The 23,626-nt window shown below is 41.8% G+C and overlaps 1 protein-coding gene across 1 annotated transcript; it reads left to right on the top strand.

Annotated features, from left to right (window-relative positions):
* Positions 1-403: 403 nt before the first annotated feature.
* On the top strand, positions 404-23,209 carry LOC115376601 (serine/threonine-protein phosphatase PP1-beta catalytic subunit-like). The gene is made up of 8 exons (XM_030076300.1): positions 404-561; positions 15,684-15,815; positions 16,097-16,327; positions 18,546-18,650; positions 18,996-19,067; positions 20,551-20,702; positions 21,868-22,002; positions 22,557-23,209. Exons 1-8 carry the CDS (start codon positions 510-512, stop codon positions 22,659-22,661), a joined length of 984 nt encoding a protein of 327 aa, XP_029932160.1. The 5' UTR covers positions 404-509; the 3' UTR covers positions 22,662-23,209.
* The last annotated feature ends 417 nt before the right edge of the window (positions 23,210-23,626 follow it).

The following is a 23,626-nucleotide window of genomic DNA, read 5'->3' as shown; positions in this document are numbered from 1 at the left end:
TTCATCTTTGGGGACAAAGGTATCCCCTCCACCCCTCATATTTAGCTGGTGCCATGCTATGTATTGGCCTTATAAGCACAGTGATGCTTTAGCTGTGCAGTACACCATTGTCATATCATTTATGAACTATGCTATTATATTATTAACTATTGCTACAAAAGATTCTATTTGGGTTTTTAAAACCGAGATCTTTGCTATAGTGAATGACAAAATACCTGTTGACAAATGCTGGTTCTGTTGATGTCTTAACGGGCTGTGGTAATTCTCGAAACCGTTAGTCACCAGTATGTGAACAGTGATGTTTCAGGGGTTAAAAAAACGAAGCCAGTGGTAAAAGTGATAATACCGAGTTCAAGCAAGACCCGTGAACGCAGCATTATGTTCCCGAAAGGGAGGCCCGGCGGGTTGGCGGTGCGTTCCAGTGCAGTGAGGCGGTGCCTGCCCTGCCCGCTCCAGACTGCGGCGGGCAGCACTGAGTAGCCTATCTGACAGCACAGTTTACCACAGAAATGGCGGAGGGGGAGTTGGACGTCGACTCGCTGATTTCCAGGCTTTTGGAGGGTGAGTTCACCACCACATTTCATTGGTATTGTTGTTCTCTTCGAGGCGCTAATCCTCAGGAGTCGTGTGGGTATCATTTAGTCACAAATGAACGTAAAAAGCCTCCTTTGCTAGCACACCCGGTATTGCTGGAATGAACAGAAGTGGTCCCGTAGCTAAAACCAAACATAGGCACACCTTAGCTTTAGCCGCCGCCTTTCTCTGTTCACAATGTCGTTTTGGGATAAAGTTTCAACTAATTCACAGCAGTAGAAACTCAGAATGATGGTCTTGAATGAAAAAATACCTTACAGTGTCACTAACCCATGATAGGTTAGCTGTTAAGCTAGTTGTAAGCGTGTGACAAAGTTAAAAGACTCGGTATGTCGTGTGTTGTAGAGGGCGACACACCAAACTTTACTCCCAAATAACGTTATGGCAGTTAAATATAGCTTTATTGTCCGGCATGTGTCGTATAGGTTGAACGCAGTCCATGGAAAAGCTCAACCTTTCACACTGGTTCGCCCGTCCCGCAGCGTTTTTCCACCGCTGTGGTGGGCGGTAGATGAAGAGCAGTGCAAAACAGTCGTAAAAGTTGAAACTGTACTGCAATAAAGTGCAGCTTGGTGGTTTACCCATAGGACGAATTGACCACGGGACGTTTTGGATTCGTAAAACGTCCAAAGTTTGTTTTGGGGGCCTCTTTTCCTCTTTTGCCGGTATGCACAGCAATAAGTTCCAAGGTTTTGAATGCAGATTGGCTTGACGAGTTCTCGGATAAGAGAGGAGAGCACTTTTCATGTCTGTATTGTTTGTCTATAAAAGGAAAAGGCACAGTGATAAAGCAAGTATTTTTCATTATAAAAACAAAAAACAAAAACCCTTTTGAGCCTTTGGAAATGAAGTGGACTGGCTTGTCAAGGTTACTCTGTTGGTTTTGTTGCTACTAATAGTCAACTGCGTGAACCAAACCTCGAATTTTGTTCAAGTAAGGTAATACAGTGCAGTGTAGTCTACCTTGATTTTTAAACATGGAGTCAATTGCAGGTAGTGTTTGGCTGAGAGCACAGGATGTTGTGTAATGACATGATCTATCATCATCAAGGAATGTAAAGGGTGTTCCCATTTTTAGCTTTGGATGTGGTGGTAAGAGTCAGCTTATCCCAATGCGATTGCCTCAGCCCCTGAGTGGCCTTATGAAGAAGCATCATGGAAAGTAATCTTATCATGCACTTCAGGATGCCTTAGAAATATCACAGCCAAACTATACAAATACATAATGGTCAACAGTCCCATCATAAAGATTGTTTTTGGACATAAGAAATGCCATAAAGTACTCTAAAGTCATTTTAAACTAACTACTGACTGCTGTACCACAAGTGCTGTATAACCCTTTACATAATATTTAAGTTGTTTAAATAGTACATCTGATGTTTTTCCTTTGTCTAGACAAAGTTGAATATTTGTAATTTCAACTGTGTGCGTGTGCATGTGTGTGTGTGTATGTATGTGTGGCACAAGGGAATGCATTTGAACAGGCTGACTTTATCTTCTTAAATCATCAGCTGGACTTAATAGCCTATATTTAACAGTTTCTACTCTATGGACGGACACAGTTTTACTTCTGTATCAGCGTGATTCAGAAGAGTAGGTCTATAAACACAGCACAAAAGAATCCCTATTACTTTCGAAGAACACCTTACAGTTGCTCCGGCACCATCATGTTGTTCTGAACATGGATAAATAGGGGACAGGTGATCTCTCTCTCTCTCTCTCTCTCTCTCTCTCTCTCTCTCTCTCTCTCTCTCTCTCTCTCTCACTTTCTCGCTCTCTCGCTCCTTCACACACACTCTGGCTCCTTTTGTCTCCCTGTCTTTCTCTCAAGCAAATATCAAACATGGAGACAGTGTTCCTCTGTGTCTTCAGTAAACATGTGGACTGGCTGAAACAGTGGTGAACAAACATTAATGACTGATTTTCTCTCTCTCTTTCTCTCTCTCTCATACACACACACACACACACACACAGATGCCTTATTTTGTAAATCAGATACTAACACACAGGTTGGAAGCTTATGCTAAAAGAACAGTGTAGATCAACAGAGGCACTGGATATGTCAATATAATGTAATCATCTGTATTGATTGGGGATGATTATGTAATTGGGTTTATGTTTTGTCTTTCAGTGTGAGCTAACTGCACAGTAACACACCAGTGGCATTGCCATGTTGTCCTAAAGGCCAGGCTAGCTAACTATTTAGCTGGTTACATATTTGTCTACGTTTTTTATGCAGTGCTGAGGAAACCTCAGTAGGGGAAATTGGCCAGATCTGTTTGTAAAGGCTTCCAGATGTGGGCCGTGTGTATACCCAACAGCTCAGCTCTGCTCAGCCTCTCTTTCACCATCTTTAGCTAGTTTTCATTCTGCAGGCCGATTTCATTCAAGAACATGAGACATAGGCAGGCAGTTTTTGAGAGGTGAAAGTGATATTTAAAAAAACAAAACAAAAAAAAACTGACAATATTTTACATTTACAAATTAGAACGTATATATTTCAAGTATTACAAATCTTTATAAAATTTTAAGCAATATAAATCTTTATAATCATTATAAAATTTTAGTTTCATCAGGGTGGAAAACCTTCTAATCGATACTAGAAAGGAAATAACCTTAACTGATTCTGATTCTTGATATTAATCAGATTCCACAAAAAAATTCATGAAAATGTTTTATTATCCTGGGTTTCAGAGAATAGTTTGCGTGTATGATAGTCTCAGAGGTAGATGACTTTGCCTGGCCTTTATTTGGTATTAAATAGGCTAAAGGTTGAAAAGCTCGCCTGGTTCGTATTTCTACTTTCCCACCCTAGGGAGTAATTTCTCTTTCTTTACAACAATAAGAGGACACTTTCTCAAAGGTGGAGAGAGCTTTCCTTACCACCTCTTCAGGAGGACTGTCCCACCTCCTCAGTGCATTGGTGCCAGACAGGAACACTCGCATAGCTCTCTGATCTCCCATTAAATGTCAGCAGGCACAGCTGTCCCTGGTAGAAGTTACCTACCCTTTTGATGACATGCACACACACACATACACATGCACACGCGTCCGCACATACACACACACTCAGGAGAAAGTTTAAAAATGGTAGTACAGTAATACAGTGACTTACAGTTTTGTCACTCTTTTTTTTCTTGGCATATCGTCTTTCTGTTTCTTGGTTAGGTACGTAGACTATTTTTAACACTGGAATCACACTTAACAGTGCTACGAATAGCACTTTAACATTAAATAATTACTACCATATTCATTTAAAGACCTCACTATTGCCAACATAAAGACACAAGACAATGGCAGTTTCCATTAGCCTCCACACTGCATGTTACACTATGTGCCACCAACTTGGAAAGAAATCTCCTTGATGGCTTTTAGGGTTGGGCTGATAGGTGATATCATCTTCCATCATCAATAGCTGACAGCCATTGACCAACCAGCGCTCTACCATCATAAGGTTGTGTTTTTTAAGTCCCCCATTCCAGACCAAAAAATAAATAAATAAATACTTTCAGTGTCTCTGCTATTCTGTGCAAACTGTATTTATTAGTGTATTTATTTGTGGGGATTTCCCTGGGACTCAAATTGAGCTCAGAATATTCATATTTTTTTTCTGGGGAGGCATAACATTCAGGGCTGGCAACTAAGGGCATCCCACCTAGGGAAAAATGTATTTGGGACAGCCAACCCTCTGCAACAGGACGCATGCTTCCTCGAGAAAAGGGGGAATTTGGGGGTTTTACTATCGTTATCACATAGAAATTGACAAATTGAATCAACTACTTGGCCACGACCAGTGTTTTCCACTACCGGGTGCTGATTACAGCTGAGTGTCTCTTCTCTTGCTGTTACTGTAAGTAATCACTAGCTGTCCCCTTAGTTGACTGAGTTGCGAGCCCTGTGAGAAATATAATGATTCTGAAATGTTGACATGGTAGCATTCATTGCTCTGGTCATGCTAGCACTAATACCTGATGTTCTGTTTAAAGAGAGTAACAGAAGCACTGTCACAGATGACATATAAACTGACCGGCAACACCAGGGAGCTGCACCTTACTGAGTCCGCCTGTAAGTCAGGAAAGAACAGAGATGATGATCCATAAGCGGCTCTGAGTTGGAGTAGGGACCCGGGTAGCACTAAGCCGCAACTGTATCCACACTGAAAGCGATAATGTGTTATCATTATCTGTGTTATTGGGTTATTAGGTTGCATTGAGTTACATTATGGTCAGTGGCGGTTCTGCCCATGTTGCCGCCCTGGGCGAAATTACTGCCTTACGCCCTACTGTTCTAGCCGCGCGCGCGCACGCGCGCACGCGGCGAGAACTTCCAAGCGAGCGATAACGGCCGCTACCGGTGCCCCTCTGGCGGCTACACGCGCCCCTCCCAGAGCAGGGGCGCCAACACCTACACAAATACCTTTTTTGGAAAAATACTTTTTATATGGACAAAATCTTGTTTGCATAAAAAAAAGCCACCGGTCAGCATCAGGCGGGCCGGCCGCGGCACTGGCTTGATGCTTACAGGTGCCGCGCCCTGCCGGATCTGACAGGTGAGGGCGCACACATACTGCCATCCTCTCGTTATAAATCAACTTTTGTTCATACGCGGCTGCAGCAGCACAACGGACAATGACACAGACAACATGGTTGATTATTGACTGCGCAATGCGGCCATTCGCCGGTAATTGCGGCATCAGGCGAGCCTACCTACTGGTTTATATGCAAGCACAATACATGTGTATTTGCTTACACCCCAATATTAGACGAGGGCGTTTTTTCAGGGCATTTTCAATGGAAAAAATATTGTCTTATATTCAGATGAATACGGTAATAGAAAACTGCTTTGCAGCGAGGATGATTTTTTTTTTTTTTTTTTTTTGCTCTCATGCCGCCCCCCACGTGACATGAAAATATGCCGCCCCGGGCGGCTGCCCGCTTCGCCCGTGCCTAAAACCGCTACTGATTATGGTGCATTCAAGCAGTATTCAGAAAAATAAGCAGTGGATGAAGGAAAATTATTACAACATCATGATGTGTTAAAATGTAATCGTAAAATTTTGCTTTTCATGAGAAACTTGATTAAATACAGTTGTTTTGAAGGAAAATTTTGTAGATGTTTTCACAGTTTTTTATTTTTAAGTTAAGCATATATGCTGTTAGATGACAAATTTAAGGATTTAGTGTCTTCAAATGAGCATAGCGGCAAATGCACATACATTGCACAAAACAGTAGAGATTACATATAATTTAGTTTCAATATAAAAAATAACAATTATTTACAGCATTTAATCAACTTCTAGAACTACTCCAATCAGTTTTAATTGTGTTAAACACATATGACCCAGCTGTAACACACTTACATTCCCATGCACACATATGTAGTGTTTCTGTCCCTCAGCCGTAGCTTGATGGCAGACGGGCTGACAGGCCTAACCTGACCCACTGACAAAATGGCTTACAGTCACTGCTGCTTGAATTGAGTCCCGTTTGGCTTCAGCATGCAGCTCACTGGTCTCTCAGGTTTTACTTGTTATTGTGAATGCAACAACTGGCCACTTTTCCTGTTGTGACCACTGACCACAGCCCAGTGCATGAAACTTACAAATCAGGTTAAACAAAAGTATACATCTTTAGTTGTCAAGCTATTTGTATGGGTTTGTATTTTGATTCAGTCCAGTGGAATGTGCAGTTTGCATGTCAAGGCTCCCTCATATCAACTTGCCGTACACTTGCTCGGTCCTGTCACTTGTCCACAGTGGGCATGGAAGCTGTATCCCGGTGGATTCAAGCATGGTTTGCCACATTAGACATACTTACACAATACACAATCCTGCATTACAACATTGCAAATCGACAAGTTACCCAGTGCCAGTGTCTTTGTAGCTGCTAGTAGAGTGCCTCAGCAAAACACAGATTTTGGATAGCAAAGTACGTACTGTTGGATAAAGCACATTTGAGCCAACTTTGTATTTTTCACAACAGATCTTGGAAATCCCTCAGTTGTTGTCTGTGCCCAGCAGATAGTAGCATGCCTCAGCAAGACTCAGATTTCACAAGGCACTCCACCTTTGCCTACAGTACATCTGAGCTCACCTTGTGTTTTTCTGTTTGTTTGGCTTTTCCACTCGTGACTCCTCCAGCTTCGTTTTTATTAGCTCTGTGCTGTGTCGTGCAGTGATCCAGCAGCTATTACAGGCCTGGCTCGCCCTGTGTGCCCATGCTAAGCCCAAACTGGGCTAGGCTTTACCAACAACAGGCCCTCTGTCTGCCTGGCCAGCACAGGTGGCCCGTAGGCTTTATGTGGCACAATCAACACCACAGCTCAAGCAGAAAGGGGCGAGGGGTTGCACTTTGGAGCCATGTTGTCATTTTGGTTTTGGGGCAAACATGCAAATGATGTTACAGGCATCAGATCTATCAGATTTCAGCAGCATCAGATACAATTTTATCAGATTTAAGGGATTGGTACATACAGTCCAGTAATACAGGCACCAATATTACTTTTAGTTTGTTGAACATGATCACTCAAGAAAAGTATGCTAATGAATTTACTTTATATCATTACTTTAGTTAAGGGAAGTTGATCAAAACATGGGTATTTTTTTCTGATGGTCACAGCACTTTATGCAACACTAACATGCTTCTGCTCCTTCACAACACATTTTAAACATGTTAACCTGCTTGTTGTCAACGTTGAGGAGTGTGACTGTGTTGCATGGCGTTCCATGTGGTGGCGTGGTACACTGTTATGGAAACAACAATGGTGGAGCCTGTGTGGCGAGGAGCATTCGCCCCCTGGCACCAAGTATGGCACAGAGCTCATGCAGGCTTTTCAGCTGCCTGGCTAGCCTTTCCAATAAACTTCTCTCATTCTCCCTGCCTCCCCCTCTTTCTATTATCTACCTTGGCTTTTCTGCCTCTCTCTCACTCAAGCTTTATTTTCTCAAGCTCTCTTTCTCCCTACTCCTTTTCTCTCGATCTCTCATACTGTGTGTCTGTCTCTCTCTCCATGCCCACTGTTTATTTCACTTGCTCTCCTCTCAATTTCATCCTTTCTTTCGCCCCATAAAGACAGCCATTCACGCAGTCACTGAAAGCCAAACAAAAAGTCCTCATAAAATGCAAAGCATGCTCAGAAATGCCATTGCATTTGCAATTTCTGCTTTAAAATTCTGTCCCTTTCTCCTCACCACAGTCTCTTTATGTCCCCCGTCCTCTGAGGGGTTACTGTTTTTCATCTCCCCTGTATGGAACAGGGTTACAGGGATGACTGGATACAGGGGCTGCTGGACTGGTGCCCAGTTGGAAGGAATACAGAATGGAGGTAGAGAGCTAAAAAAGCTCTGACAGGGCATCTCTGTGGTGCTGCTGGGTGTACTGCTGACCAAAACATGCACAGTCATACCTGCTTAGAATTCATGACATCTGCTTGACCTGGTGGTCTTTACTTGGTGATTAGAGAGAGAGAAAAATCATTTGTTGTTGCTCTTGCCTTTTGGAGAGCTTTTGTATCTGCATACCCATGATCCACATGGGTAAGTAGGGTTACAGCAGCAGCAAATAAAAAAAAATAAAAATAAAAAAATGATAAAACAATAGAAAGACGTGTGGAAAAAGCTTGGATGGTGAGTAAGGTGTGCAAAACAGCAGTAGGGACAACAGTTTAGCTTCCATTTTTTGATAGCTTTCTGATGTTGCGCTTTCGTCAGTGTGTTTTCTTGTTGATGTGAATGGGCTGATGTGGCTATCTGGAGCTGACAGCCTTTGTATTGTTGTAGCCTCCCAAGTCATTGGCAGAGGCCTGGCTTGTGACTGCCGGCTAGTCTCATTTTCTCTGAAGCAGATACCAGAGCCTGGAAGTCCTCTCGCTTTCTTTTGGTCTGGACTGACTACTCTACTTCCTCCTTTCCTCCTCCATACAGTAGTAGTCCCTGTACGCCCTTATATGGTCTGGTAATGTGATGCACTTTTCTTTTCCTCCTGTCTGTCTCTTGCTTGCTCTAACACACATTTAAAGTGAACCCTGTTTTTTTTTGTTTTTTTTAAATGAATGGAAAATTTGCTGACCTCCTTAAATCTTTCCAAATACTGTGCAGCCATGGAAGCAGAACAACTTATGGCTGAACACCAGCCTCTATTTAGTAACAATTGTGCCCCTGTGGCATCAGGACAACATGTATCTCTAAAAGATATACATTTCTGGCTCTGCATAACTATAAACACAGATCTTTAAACTGGATTGAAGTTGTTCTGGTCCAAAATTTTGTTTAACTGAATACTAGCTACAGTTTAAAATTGGTCCTTCAACTTTTCGATCCCTAAATGTCAGGCTAAAATGACCCACAAAGAAAAGAAACTTTTGTGAACCTGATCGACATAGGCTCTACAAAATGTCACAGCACTCTTTACTTGCCTATCCCTTTCCAAAACTGCTTAGATATGCTCATATCCTACTATGCTGGTTTTGTCTTCCTGTCGGCTTTGCTGTGTCAGAATGTGATTGTATTCACACAAACACAATCCATCAGGTTGACTGACGTCATAACATCTCACTGTTGTGGTTTCATCTTGCAAGAAGAGATGGGTTGGGCAGTGTTAAGGATCCTCCCAAACATTTTGAGAATTTATTTGCAGAGTGCCTGGCAGCTGAGCTTTACCTCTTAAGAACTTCAACTCAGTTTTTTTTAGTAAGATCAACCAAGGGAATGGTTAGTGGGCAGTGTTGTCATTACCATGTAACCCAGTAAGCAGTAAAAGACAATTTCAGTTCATGTTTCAGTTAGGCCTTAGTCATATGAACAAAATTAAATGTAATATCTTTCGCTGAATACGATATTGTACGGATGGCTATTTTTGTAGACAATAATTTTTTGACAAACAATCATTAACAACAAATGAGAAAACAAAGAATGGGAAAACATGATTCAGTTACAAATCACTTTTTTTTAAAAAAAATTTAGTTAGTTATTTACTTTTTTTGACAATTTTTATATCACGCTGCTGACCCTGAATTTATACTTTGCCTGTATTTTTAAGACCTATTTTTATTGTATTCAAGGTGCCAAAAATATTGCTACTTAGAATGCAACAGATGGTGGTGTGACTGTTTAGAACAAACATTTACCACTGGTCTCTGGTGTAACATCATCTTTACAGGTGATAGTAAATGACTTAAAAAAAAAAAAGGTTGACCCCCCCACCCCCCATCCCACCATCACTCACATGTTGCAGGTAGTCACGTTTTAGCAAGATGGCTGATAAACCGGTGATTGCAGATCCCCTGGCCACTTTCAGGTCAGCTGTGTGGAAACACTTTGGGTTCACCGATTTTATCAATGAGGATGGAAGTTGTGACATTATCAAAATACACGTAATTTGTCATCTGTGTTTTGTGAAACCTGCTGCGGGAGCGGCTGGCATTACCCCGACGCTGCGCTTACTCAGCCCAGCGGAAACCACAACAGCAAACTCTTCAAGAGGCCTTTTAAAATGAAACTTCCTCCGACCTCAGATTGCAAAAGCAATTACAAATGCTGCAATCAATGAAATCTCCTCGCACAGCCACGGGTAGTCAGGTGCTAGAAGGCAGCAGGAACGTACGACAAACTAGGACAAACAGATCCTCCACACACTGACGTAGACTTTACTAAATCACTTTATTTGATGGAACGTCTCGTGTGGCTGAACGCCACTTGTCCCTCTAAGAAGTTGGATGCCGACTGCACGGGGCCGCGTAACTAATTAGAATGCCGGAGTCTCGTTTGTTATCGGAATTAACCAGATAAATCGCTCCACTTACAAATGCTATCGGGGATATGCGCCCCTTTTCACTTGATGAAAACCCTGGATTCAGACATTTGCTAAGTATGATATGACATGTCCAGTCTACCACATTTCATCCAAAATGTGTTGTCTAAACTTTTATGAAGATGTGAAGGCTAAACTACAAGAGGACTTAAGCAGCGCAGAGTTCATTCCATCAACTACACATGGTTGGACGTTGTGCACAACGGAGAGCTTCATCACAATCACCGCACATTATATCACCGCCAACTGGGTAATTAAAAATCCCGTTTTTCAGACATGCGGTGTATATGAAAGTCACACAAGTGAACATCTGTCAGAAATACTACAGGCAGTTGTATCAGAGTGGAAGAAGAGTGGTAAGAAAAGTGTTATAGTAATGTCCATGTTCTTTATTGCAATGCAACATTTAGTTAATAAAATCCAGACATTTTTTCTAAAAGTTTTCAAAACTTTTCTTTACTAGTTTTTGAAAACCGAGGTTTGAACCAAACTGTGATTCAAAAACCAAAGTTTGAACCAAACCATAGGTTAGGTTAGGTTAGGGGAACCGTTACACCCCTATAAGCAATTACCTTTTTCCCCCAGTAACATGCCAGATAATTGAATCTGTGTTCAGCTGCAGCTGGTGCATGTGGTCAGTGTGTATCCCCAGGTTGCATCAGAACCCTATACAGGCAGTGCTACAGAGTTTTTAAGCATCTGTGTGAACTGTGTGGAATGCAAAGACTCCTATAGGAGGGGTACGAGTCAGGGTTGTCCTCTGACGTCAACACAGTTTACCAGCAAGGCAGAAGAGGATGATGACCCAGGATTTCAACCCCAGCCAAAAATGCATCTAAAGATAAATCATGAAGGGAAAAGGAGGGAAGGAAGAGGCGGAGGAGGAGGAAGAAGGAGATAGGGAGAGAGATAAAGAGAGGGAATAGAGCTCTTCTGCAGTGCAGTGATCTGCTTTGGCAGGTGGAGAGATGAGTTAGAGAGAGTACATAGCGTTCGGTTTGAAGATGTCAGATTGTGACCCCCACCTCCAGCTCCAGAGCTTATGGAGACACAGTCACAGCACACCAGACCAATGCCAAATTAGGAATGATGAATTGGAACGTGACGAGTTTCCTCAACAAAGACTGTAGTCGGAGATTTGCACCAATCTTGTGCAAGAACCAGCTGGGAAATGGCAAGGAAATTTTTGTCTCTCCTTGTCCCCCATTTAAACGAGGCTGACATGAAGTGAAGCTCGACAACCATTTCATGCAGGAATCTTTCACATTCCCTTCTCGTAAGCAAGTATTCACTGATAAACACACGTCTGCTTGGATTTGTCGGTGTGGGTGTTTTAGTGTGGAGGTACTAAAGATTTCACAACATTTGTCTTTTTCTGCAGCTAAGAAAGGTTGTCACCATTTATAAATTGTGGAACTGATAATTGGTTTTGTAAAGCGAGTTTCCCCAGGGACTATTTTCTGGCAGAGAGACCATTTCACTCCCCATAATGTCAAGATAAGAACACAACAGTGCTGCTGCTTTTAATGAGGACAACTTTATTACGATGATGGAATACTGGTGTGAAGAAAGTTTGAAGCCTCTGAAAGTGATACTGAGTTCTAAAATATGATGCTCACTTAGGGCAGTGTTCCCCAACCCAGTCCTCAAGGACCGCCTGTCCTGCAAGTTTTTGTTTCAGCTCTGCTCATTCACACCTGATCCATTTAAGGGCTTCATGCTGATTGGTTGAAGCAGATCTACCTGAACAGGGCGTGCAGGAAGATGCGTGGGCCTTAATTGGGTCAGATGTGCAAGAGCAGAGCTGAAACCAAAACTTGCAGGACAGGCGGTCCTTGAGGACTGGAATGGGGAACATTGACTTAGGGAAAAGATGAGAAGAAACATTAAGTACATAAATTTTGCAAACTTTACACTGAACGTACAAAATCACTGGTATGGCAATTTCCAGAATGTTGGCTATAATGGGCAACCATCCAGGTACCCCTCAGTTTACAGTTGTGCACATTGCCTTGTGTTGACCTAATTATAAATCAAGTTTTAAAAAATATAAGTACACCACTTGCATCTGATTCAGAATAAGTTGACTTGTAAGAAGCTTACTCAAGCTCTTTACAGTATTTTCAGACTGACAGACATTTTTATGCTACAAAACTTTTATATTGCACCAGACAACATGCCATTTAAGTATCAATATTGGGAAGCTCCAATTCTTAGTCTAGAGTAAGTGCAGCTACTGAAGAGCTGGGTCATCACTAGTCCTGATTCTACAGATACAGGTGCACCTCTGTTTCCCCTCTGTGTGTGTATGCGTGTGTGTGTGTGTGTGTGTGTGATCCTCTCTATTGGCAGAGGGCTTTCCTACAACGCTGTCAGAGGCGATGCACAGTATTCAGGGCGTGGGCTGGGAGAGGTGCCACTTTGTGTGCAAATCAGCTGCTTTCCAACCAAAGATACAGCAGCAGCACTCATCAACACCTTTCACGGTGGAAATTGGCCCTACTGGGTTGCCATGGTGATTAGACGTAGTACCACCTCCATCTGTCTCTCTCTGTCTTTCTCAGTTCTCTCGCTCTCGTACTCTTCAGCGGGGAAGCTGCAGTGCAGTGGTGCAAGTAAAGGATGCTGGGATACCTCCCCATATGCCACAGTGGTACAATCCAAAGTCAAGGTCACTGGAGCACTGTGCGTGTGCGTGTGTGTGTGTATGTGAGAGAGAGAGAGAGAGAGAGAGAGAGAGAGAGACATGAAGAGAGAGAAATGGATGTGTGTGTGTGTGTGTGTGTGTGTGTGTGTGTGTGTGTGTGTGTGTGTGTGTGTGTGTGTGTGTGTGTGTGTGTGTGTGTGTGTGTCTGTCTGTCCCTGGCTCATTCATTTCTCTCTGGCAATGTAACTCACCCAGATGGTGAAAGGGGATCCTCCCAGACAAGTGGGACGTGTGGTGTTAGTGCAGTTGCTAAGGTGTGTGTGTGAGAGAGAGAGAGAGAGAGTGAGCGAGTGTGTCCAGTATCAGGCGTGTCCCTCTGTAAGCTGAACCAACACAGACCTGCAAACACGTCATGACCGAGCTGCAAAGGAGGGGTGTGAAATGAAATGCACACACATTTAAGTGGACATGCATACACCTTCAGACAAACACACACCTTGCTCCTCCTGTTTAGTATTCAGTTAATAGTATCTAGTGTGTAAAGGCCAGTAAGAAAATGTGTTAATATTTCTAAACCAAAGATATTCTTACCCTGTTAGGACTTGGTTAGCATAAACTGCTGGGGAAGTGTCAGGCAATACTAATGCTCTCTTCCATCTCCATTATTTGCTCTTATTCTGTTTTAGTTTTGCTCTTATGCAAATGTGTGACTGATATATTATGAGGGCACAAAAACCCAGATTTTTCTGTATTTATGGTAATTTTTGGTGATGCAGGAAGTGAAGTTTTTTTTTCTGTTTTGGCCAAAGCCACTGTTTATGTTGTTTTTCTACCTGTGAAATCCTGCCGTTGGACAGTCTAAATATAGCCCCACTCCTGTCATTCAGGTGAGGTGCATGATAGCAGGTTGTGTTTGGCTGGGAGGGGGGAGACAGAGCGCGTGTTTATCGTCCTTGCTTATGGTCTCCAGGCAGAAATAGCTGGGTCACACTGCACATGTTCATGCACGGCTGCACAAATTTGGATGCAAAATAAGTTCAAAGCTACAAGGCCCAGACACAAATCACCTGCAGGAATCTGATCAACATTCCAAGCTGTACTTAAAGAATTCATCCACAGAAATTTCGATTTGTATTCATTTCTGTAAATCACATTTTTCCAGGTAATACCAATAAAAAATCACTGTAGGCTAATGTAGGCAACGTGGCTTTGCAGCAAAATTTGTGATTTAGCTTCAGAAAATATCTTATGTGAAGCATTACATACAACAGTTAGACTAGTTCATGTTTTTTCCTCCAGGAATGACATTTATCTGTCTTTGCAAATACACTTAGAGGAGGAAGATCTGTTTGGAACATAAAAAAAAAAAAAGGTTAGAAAAACACCTTGAAAGATATGAGCTGACAATATGTCAGTCTCTCCCCTGTAACATTTTTAAAGCATATAAAAATGGATTTGACCCACTAATATATTTGTATTTGCAAATGAAATGGCTTTTGACACATGCTTGTATTTCGATCATGTTGTTGTGGTGTCCTCTGACAGACAGGGATCTTAGTCAGCTCTGGCCCAGTTTCTTTGCTTCACCAAGGAGAAAAAAGAAAAGAGGAGTGTCTGGCACTGCTGCTGCATAGGGCTGAGCACAGCGGGAACATCGATGGACAAAATAATGAAACTATAGCATGGAAAACAACTTAATTAATTCATGATAGTATTTAGTAACTTACCTCAGGTCATCTCCGTTCCGATAATACTTACTTTAAGTTACTTTTGCATTGCTTTGCTGCCAAAATATATAAATTTGAAGTTCAAGTCACAAAAGCCTATGTTATAGCTTTCACACTAAAATTTTATTACTGTCATTGAAACATATAGTCATCATTGGTCATCAAGTAGAATAACCCTTACAAAATGTCCCTCGACCTTTCAAATGTTTGTGAGGAAAACAAGTAGCCTCATTTTATTAAATGTCTGTGATTGCATCATAGACTTTTATTACCATTGTTTCATAATGTTGTGACGATCATTCCATTAGATGAAATCTGCTGCTCCCTGGCTCCGATCACGTGACAGCAAGGACTACCCCTGCACTTTTCTTCTCAGTTATACAACGGGAAGTTTCTCTTAAAAAAACTCTAACATCAACAACGCCCTCTCAGGCTATTTCCAGCCTCTCTCTGTTGACTAAACCTTGCCTCCCATATTTAGCTTGAAGTTCGTTCAGAAACTTATCCCAAGGGCCTTAGATGCCATGTGTACAGAACTGTGATAATAAACAGGATAAGAACCCTAGGAAGTATTAAAGTTACATGGGAACGAGAAGGCAGGGAGTCCATTCTCTAGAAAAGGTTATGCCTGAAAGACTGGATTAGTTTGTTAAACCCAATGCTCTTATCTTTCCAAAACTCACTTTACAAGGGAAAAGAAAAGAGGGTTTTGTGTGCTTTTGTGAACACAAAATGCCTTCACTTGCATTCATCTCCATTTAATTGAGTCACATTAAATGTGTCAGACTGAATGGATGTTTAGGATTTGCAGCGTGCAGTTGTTGAGCTTCTAGAATTAGTGTTTGCGCTGGCTGTGTTCAAATTATTTTGTCTCTAATCTGCTCTCCCCTCCTCTCGTTCCTCCCCCAGTGCGAGGATGTCGTCCAGGAAAGATTGTCCAGATGACGGAGGCGGAGGTTCGCGGCCTCTGCATCAAATCCCGGGAGATCTTCCTCAGTCAGCCAATCCTCCTGGAGCTGGAGGCTCCGCTCAAAATCTGTGGTCAGTAACGGCATCCGTCACACCCATGAGCATTTTACACTTTTGAACAGGAAATTACTATCCTTTTTTAATGTCTTAACACTAATGAATAAACGGTACATATTTTTAAATGCGTACTGTTTTTCATATTTATTTATTAATTTAATATCATTGTACCAAAAGGACAAACATCTTATTGAAAGTTTCTGCCTCACATACCTCCTTTCTCTACTCCTGATGTTCATCAGCTTCTTCCTCATCCTTCTCCTATATGTTCATCACTGCACCTCTCTGTCCTCCAGGTGACATCCATGGACAGTACACAGACCTGCTGAGGCTCTTTGAGTATGGCGGCTTCCCTCCCGAGGCCAACTACCTGTTCCTGGGTGACTATGTAGACAGAGGGAAGCAGTCTCTAGAAACCATCTGCCTCTTGCTGGCCTACAAGATCAAATACCCTGAGAACTTTTTCCTGCTCAGGGGCAACCATGAGTGTGCTTCCATCAACCGCATCTACGGCTTCTACGATGAGTGTGAGTGGCCATTCCCCCATTTCCCACACTCATACTAATGTGGACCTTTTTCTTGAATGTAGGGCTTAGCAGTCAATCGTAGATTAACATATATTGTGGGGTTTTTTTGGGTTTTTTTTTATCCACAATTTAGTATGTGTAATTTGTCAGTTTTGTAGTTTATCTTTTCTGTTTCCCACAAAGGCCTAGTATGGTGTATGAAGCAGTAACATAATGTGTGAAATGTGTCACAACTTTTTAAAGTACAAAATTAGTTGTACTTTAATACTTTACTTTAGTAGCAACGATATTACTGGAAAAAGTGCCATGGTGACATGTAGTTTGACATTTTGTGTGAGGGAATGCAGTGAAAGGTGAAATTTGCTGGAACCTGCAATTATTGTCAAAATTTGCGGAAATGCTGTGGTAATTGGACAAAATGGCAAGCTCGCACAGATTTCATGGTTATTAGTTATCTAACAACTGAGTTTTTAACATTTTTTCAAAAATAAGAGAACATATCCAACATAGCCATGTATGATAAATGCTCAAAATTTCAGCAAGCACGAAGGCGTAATACTTGACCTTACATCTTATTTACTATTTACTAGGGAGTCCACATCAAGATGCACGTGGTACAATTAAGTCAAACTCAAAATTGAAAGTGGATTTCTCTTCAGAATCAAAACCTGCATTTCCTTTGAAAATAGGAAATCCATTGCACAATCCACCATCATCTCAGTATTTGATCATGGAGATACAGTGTGCTGTACATGCCCACTGCCCCCACCAGTCCAGTGGTTGATGCAGTTTAAAGCTCTACTTTCAAAGCTGAAGCCAAGTCTTTCCTCTGCTTGCTTTTAAATCATGTAACTACAGTACCAGATCAAAGGACTGGTCACACATAATCCGGAACTTGGCAGGGTGGCTGCTGTTATTATACACTTTTTTTCTATAAATGGAAGTGATTGATGAGTAGAAAGGCTTTGGAATTAGTCTCAGATAATTTCACTAGAAATTCACTTTGAGCTATATTAAGCACATTACAGGCACAAAATATCCACTGGTCCTGCACTGAAGTAAAAAAGCACACATCTCCTTTCTTCCTGACCATGGCATGTGTCATGGGGTTATCAGGGTTGCATTTGGTACACACATGCCTCCTACCCTCCTGGATTTTGTTTCTTCAGGCAAGTTGATCCTGAGCAAGGATCTCCCAGTTTTGTAGGTCAATGACAAATGCTCTTTATAGAGGCCTTCAAGGTGTGTTTGTGGTACTGTTTTTTTTATGCCCTTTTGCTCACCTGCTACTCTTAAGCTCACCAAAAAGGATCTTGGGCAGTCTTGTGCACATCTCACACCAGTTTATCTGAGCTGAGCCTTCATCATACACTCATGGATTATAATTTGGACACATAGTAACAGTTAAAATCAGGGCTGACCATTTAATGGAAATAATATTAAAATCAGTGGCCAAGTTTTGTATCCAACTTGGCAGGAGCTGCAATTTTTTTGATACAGGTAAAATGTGTGTGTGTGAAAACATTGTTGTAAATCAAACATTATAATGCTACAGAGACGTCCTGACCTACAAATTGTCCAGATGTAAGAAAACATGTTTGTTTGGTACAGACTAGAGTTTGGATCGGGCCGCATATTTTTGTCTGAACCCGATCTGAGACGGGAGCCCAATCCAAGCCCAATCCATACCCAACAGGCATTCTTTTTTGTGTCTGAGCCCGAGGTTTTGCTTGTCCTCCATCGCTAGGTTACATTTGCCACCTGAAACAGCCTACGTGTTGGCTTCAGCGTTGTCATGTAAACTCCAGTACTGTAAGGGAAATTGCCCAGAACAGACATTAGGTCCATCATTTTTATTTTACACTAGAGTTTCACTGAAATACACGACTGACACGACTGAACTCGACTCGAACCCAAACAGAATTTCTAAATTAAAAACTGCATATTTCAGTCCAAGTGTAAATCTGGCATGCATTTTTGCAACTAGCAACACAGTTGGTCCATTTGGAAATATTTAAACTCATGTAATAGTTTGACCCGTCAATTCCTTCTCTGTGGTGTGAACAAGCACTTCAGCTGGACCCCCTTCTCCAAAATGAATAAAGCGCACCTAGTCTAGGTTTGGGGTAGCGACAGTTTGGGTAGGACCCAAACTGTCACTTGAAAACAGGAGCTCTGAAATCTTCACTTCTAAGATGTTTTTTCCCCCCCTCTGCAGGTAAACGCAGATTCAACATCAAGCTGTGGAAGACATTTACTGACTGCTTCAACTGCCTACCCATCGCCGCCATTGTGGATGAGAAGATCTTCTGCTGTCATGGAGGTACAAACTGTTATCCAGTCCGCATGTTTCCAGTCCTTGGATTTATCTTGGGTTGGGTGCTGTGGGTCAAAACGGCATAAACAAATATCTCTCTGACTGAGGGCCGTGTTTACTTATTTAGAATGGGTGGAGGTGAGACACAGTCTGATATTTAAAAGACAAAGCTTATAAACCTCGCAGTCTGCTTCTTTGTTGTGGGGATTGGCTAATCTGATGTGAAGGAAATGGGTCAAAGCAGCGCTGGCATTGTAGGTTAAGGTTAATTCCTGGGTGAGCACGGGGAAAATTGAAGTGAAAGAGGTTTATGAGCTGCGGTGGCTTCATGTCATGCTCTGTTTTTTCCAGGTCTTTCACCTGACCTGCAGTCTATGGAGCAGATCAGACGCATCATGAGACCCACAGACGTGCCTGACACAGGTAGGGCAACACACACACACTCTTACATGCTCACACTGATCCAAGTTTTCAAATGGACTCATGCCATCTCCAGTTAGACCTGCTTTGTCCTAGAAACCTCTATACAGGAATTGTTGATGATTTAGGGTGCACTCGCATCTACATTTTTTTCTTGGGCTTGCATCATATCTTTTCTGTCCAGTAGGTAGCAGTATTTCTGTAAGAAAATATTTGCTCACCAGTTGTAAGTCATAACTAACATTTTGAGCAACTCAGATGTTTATGTTGGAAAACGTTGTCCTACTTTGGAGTAGCTCTAAAAGTTTCAGGTCATTACATACCAAAACCCAGCATCATCATTCATAGATGATTGCGACATTACGTGAGCTCGGATTAATTTTCATGTGTAGCGCATCAGTTCCCCAGGAAAAATCAAGAACATTTGAAGTCGTAGTAGATACTCTGGGGCTGGTTAGGACCACGCTTTTCTTTTTCCTTAAAGTTTTTATTGAGAGTAAAGTAGAGATACTTTCCATTTTTTTTCCCATAAACCTTTCTTATTATTACTCTCTCATAAATGTTCGCAAATATATAAACACAAACGGTCAAAATAAAACAAAAAACAGCCAAAAAAAGAGATGATGTCAGGAACAAATTAGCTTATAGATTAGTAGTTCACAGCACACAAACAATCCGATTCGTCAGTTGAATGATAGTGATGGGGCAACTCTTTAGTCCAATGATTACACCCTAAAATGTGAAAAAAATGTGTAAAATAAAATAACAAGGCTCAATCATGGTTAAAATATTGCACACATTTTACCCGGTACAACTGTGATAGCCTTATTTGCTGTTACAAAGAAAACTTCCCTATTATGTAATTATCCTTCATAATTGTTTTCTTACTTACAAAATTATTTTAAAGTGATATCTGTGTCTCACAAAAGTCCTGTTTGCAGGCAGGTAATAATTTTCTCTATAACCTGATGTATATACTGCCAAAAGGAATAAATCACATAATAGTCCAAAAAATATGATAGTCTATATGACAATCACAATACCACATTGTCTCCAGCTCCAGTCCACTGATTTATTTTTTTTCTTTCTTGGTTTTAACCAAGCTTCATTAAACCAGCCCTTCATCAAACCTGGTTGAACATGTCCTTATAAGGAAGGCAGCTTCCAGACCATGGCAGCCCTCGTCCCTGACATCCTCTTATGGTCTTTCTGTGAGTCTCGCTGTGTCTGGGTGCAAAGAATGTATGTGTATACAGGCCTGCCATGAAGTTAGCATCTGTGGCACTGCACTGACTCTGTCTGCTCCCCTTGTCCGATAAGAACACACCGTGAGGAACACAGAAAGCATAATGCCATCCAGAGGAGCTGTCATGGGTTTTTAAAATGTTGATCTTGTGCCCTTACCTTTTTCTGTGCGTGTGTGTGTGTGTGTGTGTGTGTGTGTGTGTGTGTGTGTGTGTGTGTGTGTGTATGCATTTCGCTTCAGGCCTGCTGTGCGATCTGCTGTGGTCAGACCCAGACAAAGATGTGCAGGGTTGGGGTGAGAACGACCGTGGCGTCTCCTTCACTTTCGGAGCCGATGTGGTCAGCAAGTTCCTCAACCGCCATGACCTGGACCTCATTTGTAGAGCCCATCAGGTAGGTCACACACACACTCAGACACTTCGCCCTGACCTAAATATATCAGTTAAGTGTCACTTGCTGGTCTAAATGTTTCAGAGGCATTTCCACCCTGACAGGAAGAAAATTGGAGGAAAAACTGAATAGTTAAATGTTTTGGCATGGAAATGGTAGAGTCTAAAGACTGTCAACATCGGCATGCAGTATCAGCAGTTTCAGTCCAAAAGGTTAGCTATCAGCCTCTGCAAACACATATCAGTCCAGCTGTAAACTCAACCTTCACCAAACCCTCAATCTGGGCTTTCAAAGGAATGCTCCAGCGTTTTGGGCAAAATCCCCTTTTTCCAACTAACTGTGACTGAGACAAGATGTTGATACTGTTTTCACCTCTGTACGTCCAGGGGTTCAGTTCCTATGGGTAGCATTTCATGTTAGCTCAGTGTAAAGACTTGAAGTCAATGGGAGTCATTAGCCTAGCTCCGTCAAAGTAAAAAAATACACCTTAGGAACTGAAGTGCTGGACGTACAGAGGTGAAAATGTTATCCAACATCTTGTCTCAGTGTGGGGAAGTCGGAAAAAGAGGATTGTGGCCAAAACTCCTTTTAACTACTGCAAAAACATGTTGTTTGGTATCTCCTCAGATATCCCTACTTTCTCCTAATTGTACCATATTTCTGAGGAGTTCAGTTCACCAGAGTCATTTTTATTTCTTATTCTGACTGAACTGCTTTACACTCATCTCTGAATGTGTCTCATGGCCCTCCACCCATTGAGCGATTTACTTTCTGCGTACTCTGAGGGAAGATAAAATCACTTTTATCTCTCACCTTAGCTTTACTTCTTTATCCCAGCAATTCACTCTAATATGATTATTCTATCATCACAGGAAAACTGTAAGGGCACTGAGGCCCTGACCTTTGACCTCCTGATTTGTAGTTGCTTATAATCCTGGTGATCTGAGAGCTGAATCTTATTTTGCACTGTAGGCCACTCAAGCTTAAACACCTAAAAGGTATTATGTAAAAGCAGCCATCCATGCACATGTTGTGGTTGTAAAGGTATTCAAAGTTTACTAAAAGTAAACATTCAAGCCCTTCACAGTACATCCCAGAGGCTAATGTTTATGGAAAAACTCCCTTTGTGCTGTACTTTGTAACCTTCCTGTATCTTTGGCGCCCCCAGGTGGTAGAAGATGGTTATGAGTTCTTTGCCAAGCGGCAGCTGGTGACTCTGTTCTCAGCTCCCAACTACTGTGGAGAGTTTGACAACGCGGGTGGTATGATGAGCGTGGACGAAACCCTTATGTGCTCCTTCCAGGTACGACCGAGGACCGTGTTTGAGAGTCGACTCTTTAAACCACACACTTGGAAAATGTTCATGCACTCACACTGTGTTGAAACGCTCAGTGGAGTGTACTTCCTCCTAGTGTTGACATTCGGTACACTTGCTCTTAGTGATGCATTTCAGTTCTTGTGGAAAAAAGGTTGAGCAAAAACACGTAGTGTCAAACCACAAGCCTGAACTCCGGCATGAAGCCCTTTCACTAAATGACTGACATGATGGAAGCCATTCACTTCGTCACTGGAAATGAACACCACATCGCCTGCCTTCTCAGTAGCAGCTATTTCCTTTAGGAAAAAAAAAACCACATATACATCATCTCAGTATTTTCCAGTAGGAGGCTCATACTTAGCATCTTAACTGTATTACATGATGTTGATGCAGAGTGGGTATTATACCAGCCAAGCAGATGGAGGGGAGTATCTTGGTACCATTTCTGAAAGGGATGTAGGAGTGTTACACTTCCAGAAAAGCCCTTTAATGTGTCTGCTAATACAAGCTGACTGTGTCCTCTGTGTGATCTTGTGTAGATCCTGAAGCCATCTGAGAAGAAAGCCAAGTACCAGTATGGAGGGATGAACACCGGTCGGCCTGTCACCCCTCCCCGCTCAGGCCAACCTCCAAAGAAACGATGAAGAAGGACAGAGGGGGGAAGAGAGACAGAGAATGAAAGAGAAGGGGGGGGTGATTGTGAACGAGTGGTAGTCCCTTGTCAGCTTTTCATAACACAAATAAAGAAAAAGGCAACACTTGGGCGGAGGAGAAGTGGATGAACACAACTGTTTCTGATTTAGGACACACAACCTGTCTTTTTTTTTTTTTAATTCATCTTTCTTTTCTTTTTATCTCCCTCTCTGAAGTGCTGTTATGCTGCTGTTTTCTTCCTCAGTGCTTTTTTTTCTCTGCATCTGTGTAACCTTGAAATGTTTTTAAAAACCAAGTGTTAAAGAGAAATGAGAAAACAATATAAGGGTGTCATTCTGTCAGCATATCCGGAGTGTTTTTTTTTTTTTTTTTTTGTCTTTGTCAATGCTTGTATTTTTATTTTTGCTTTTACAACAGAATGACAGCTAGTTTTAGTTTACCAGATCCTTTCCCTCCCCTGCCTGTACAGACACAACAGGTATTAATGATAACTGCTGGGTTTTCAATAAATAATATGGGGAATAAACCTTTATTTGGATGCTTGGTGTGTTTTCTTGCAGGAGACTGAAATGATACCTCCAGGGAGCTCATTAAAACCTGGAATGTGACACAGGCCTCACAGATGCATTATTATTCTGCAGGGCAAAAAAAAAAGTAGATTTAATAGTCTATGTAGCACTTGTCGTGCGTATGCATTGCTGTCCTTCAATTCACTTCATGTATTCATGGCCGACAGGTTTATGCACATAGTGCTTTCCTTACATACATCAACTCAAACTATTCTTACTGACTTCACATTAGGAACCTGATGCCCTGTTGTGTAGCCTGAACATGAACAGCTTTAATTTGTTTATTTCAAAATAGACTTTTACAACGTACAAGCCATCCCACAAAGCCCTTCCTTAATTATACCCTTCTATAAGGACTTCATCAATAAGTGGATTATTCTTTTTTA

Source organism: Myripristis murdjan, chromosome 18 (assembly GCF_902150065.1).
Source record: "Myripristis murdjan chromosome 18, fMyrMur1.1, whole genome shotgun sequence".
NCBI classification, from domain to species: domain Eukaryota; kingdom Metazoa; phylum Chordata; class Actinopteri; order Holocentriformes; family Holocentridae; genus Myripristis; species Myripristis murdjan.
The sequence above is the reverse complement of the archived record's forward strand: the minus strand, read 5'-3'. Positions and strand labels throughout refer to the sequence as shown.